We start from the raw sequence: 2,183 nt of genomic DNA on the forward strand, positions 1-2,183 counted from the left end.
AGATAGTATCGTGTTGGATGTTAGATCACTCGATTTTTAAGCTGCTCAGATTTGATAGCCACGTTAGATTAATAATCACTGTTATCAATTTTTCAACAGTTTTTCTCGCACTATTGCAAACGTGTTAAAAATATAAAACCCACCGTTGTTGAATGAACCTGCTCAGATTTGATAGTCACGCTACATTAATAATCACTGTTATCAATTTTCCTGTTGCAAACGTAAAATATAAACATTTCCGTTGTTAAACGTAGAGTTGTTCAGACAGAGTTACTAACTGTGAGAAATTTTTATGAAACTTTTATTGTACGTTTCGTAGAACGCTTCGCGAAACATTTGATAAAACGAGCTTCCAAGAGTCGTCGATTTTTCACGGTTGTTTTCCCGTACAGTTAGCTAATTTAATCGTTACACGTAGAGTCTAATTGAACTCGTTAAGCGGACGCCACTAACACTGAGAAATTTTTATGAAACTTTTCCTCTATAAGAAATTTCACGTTTCATAGATTGCTTCACATTTGATAAAACGAGCTTCCAGAGAGTATAGGTCATTTCGCAAGCTCGCGTTTATATTTTACACGCGACTGAGCTGACCGTGGAAAACGTTTGCATGATCAAACAAGCGTGTAGGAAGTAGAATAGTTGATGCTAACTGGTTCGAGAAATCGAACCGTTTTTCGAGAACATTTACGCTTATCATTAATCGTCGACGACGGTGTCGTACGTTCCTAAGAGCGAGAACAGAGCAATCCTCAGCTGTGGTTTATCGATCAATTGCACTGGTACATTCAAGAGACTACAAATTGCTTCTGAGGGAAGTTAACTTGGTCTTCTTAACAAAGATCGTTAGTACTTTATCACCAACGTCTGACCTATTAAAGTTTTCTCTGAACTTACGGTGAAATTCCAACTATCGAGAAAGGCAACTAATTTTCTTTTAAAAAATCTATCGAAATTAAATGTTCGATTTTTAAATTCGATTAATCTTAATTATTAATCGCGATGGGAAACGATCGCGAGTCGTTGGGTTTGTTCGACTGTTGGAAAATGTTGTTGAAACACGACGTATGGACGCACCGTGTTCCGACGACGTAATCCGCGATGTGACAGTGCCGCGAGTAGAGGACGATGTCGTCGGAGGGACATCGTGGATCGATCGATTGGTTCGCCGGTTGAACAGTCACGCCGAACAAAGTGAAGCTACCACCGGCGAAGGGGGAACAGCGGGCGAACGAGTCGGCGTTCCGTCAACTGTTCGCCCTGTTTCAACAGCGTAAGCCTCGGGATCCGCTGCGGGGCCAACAGAACGCCGCTGCCTCGTCGGTGCCACTGCTCGAGATGGGAACCAGAGCATGGGACTACGAGGCGCTGCCGGAACTTCACACCTCGACGGCCGTCACCCCCTCCTCAACGCCGCCTAACGCACAACAGGCTGCTGCTAAGACGCATTCACCGAGGGTCTACTTCCAGGCGGAGAATTTGGCCACCACGAGGAGACGCAGCAGCTCCAGGTTGCTCGCGCCTCAGTCTTCTTATAGGAGGCGGAGCAGAAGCATGAGCGCGTGGAGCGACCTGTCGAGGTCGTCGTTCAAGCTTGACGAGAGGTAGGGACGGACTGGGATCTCTGCCGAGTAGATTCAATTTTTAATGATTGCGTCTGATTGGAAATAAGGGAAAGTAGTAGGAAATTTCAGGGGTACAAGGGTTGAAATTATAATTAGAAATTTTTTAATTAATTTTTATTGCTACTGAATCGTTAATTGTCCCACTGTAAGAATTCTCTTTCTACAGGGTGGGCCGGAAATCGTAGTACAACAGGTACCTACCGCTTCTTGTATTTCACAATTATGGCCTATTCCCATTGCGATTTCCGACTCCGGAATCCGGCTCAGAGCCGGCGAACGAAATTTTGGCGCCGAGCCCCTAAAAAACGGGGAAGCAGTACCGTAGCGCAAACTGCGAGGTATATAGGGAATAGCGTATAAGAAAAAATATTGCTGGGTGTCGTTCAGGGGGTCCTGTTGGGTCCGAGAGCGGCGAACCGAGAGTGGGAGAAAAATCCGGCAGCGGAAAAGCAAGAGTGAGGGAAAATCCGCCAGCCGAAAAGGAAAGAGTGGGGAAAAATCCGGCAGCGGAAAAGGAAAGAGTGGGGAAGAAATCCGACAGCGGAAAACTTCGAAAGC

At 45.3% G+C, this 2,183-nt stretch overlaps 1 protein-coding gene across 2 annotated transcripts in view; it reads left to right on the plus strand.

Annotated features, from left to right (window-relative positions):
- The first annotated feature begins 6 nt into the window (after positions 1-6).
- LOC108626644 (uncharacterized) overlaps positions 7-2,183 on the plus strand; it is a 13,183-nt gene continuing 11,006 nt past the window's right edge. The window contains exons 1-2 of one of the 2 annotated variants that reach the window (XM_018027435.2): positions 7-1,604; positions 1,792-1,910. In XM_018027435.2, the coding sequence (XP_017882924.1) occupies positions 1,339-1,604; positions 1,792-1,810 (285 nt within the window). In that variant the 5' untranslated portion in view covers positions 7-1,338 and the 3' untranslated portion in view covers positions 1,811-1,910. Of the gene's footprint in view, positions 1,605-1,791; positions 1,911-2,183 lie in introns of those variants that run through there. The other variant, XM_026814999.1, reaches the window with a different exon arrangement.

The sequence above is a fragment of the Ceratina calcarata genome, unplaced genomic scaffold, assembly GCF_001652005.2.
Source record: "Ceratina calcarata isolate Rehan_Ccalc_2016 unplaced genomic scaffold, ASM165200v1 scaffold423, whole genome shotgun sequence".
NCBI classification, from domain to species: domain Eukaryota; kingdom Metazoa; phylum Arthropoda; class Insecta; order Hymenoptera; family Apidae; genus Ceratina; species Ceratina calcarata.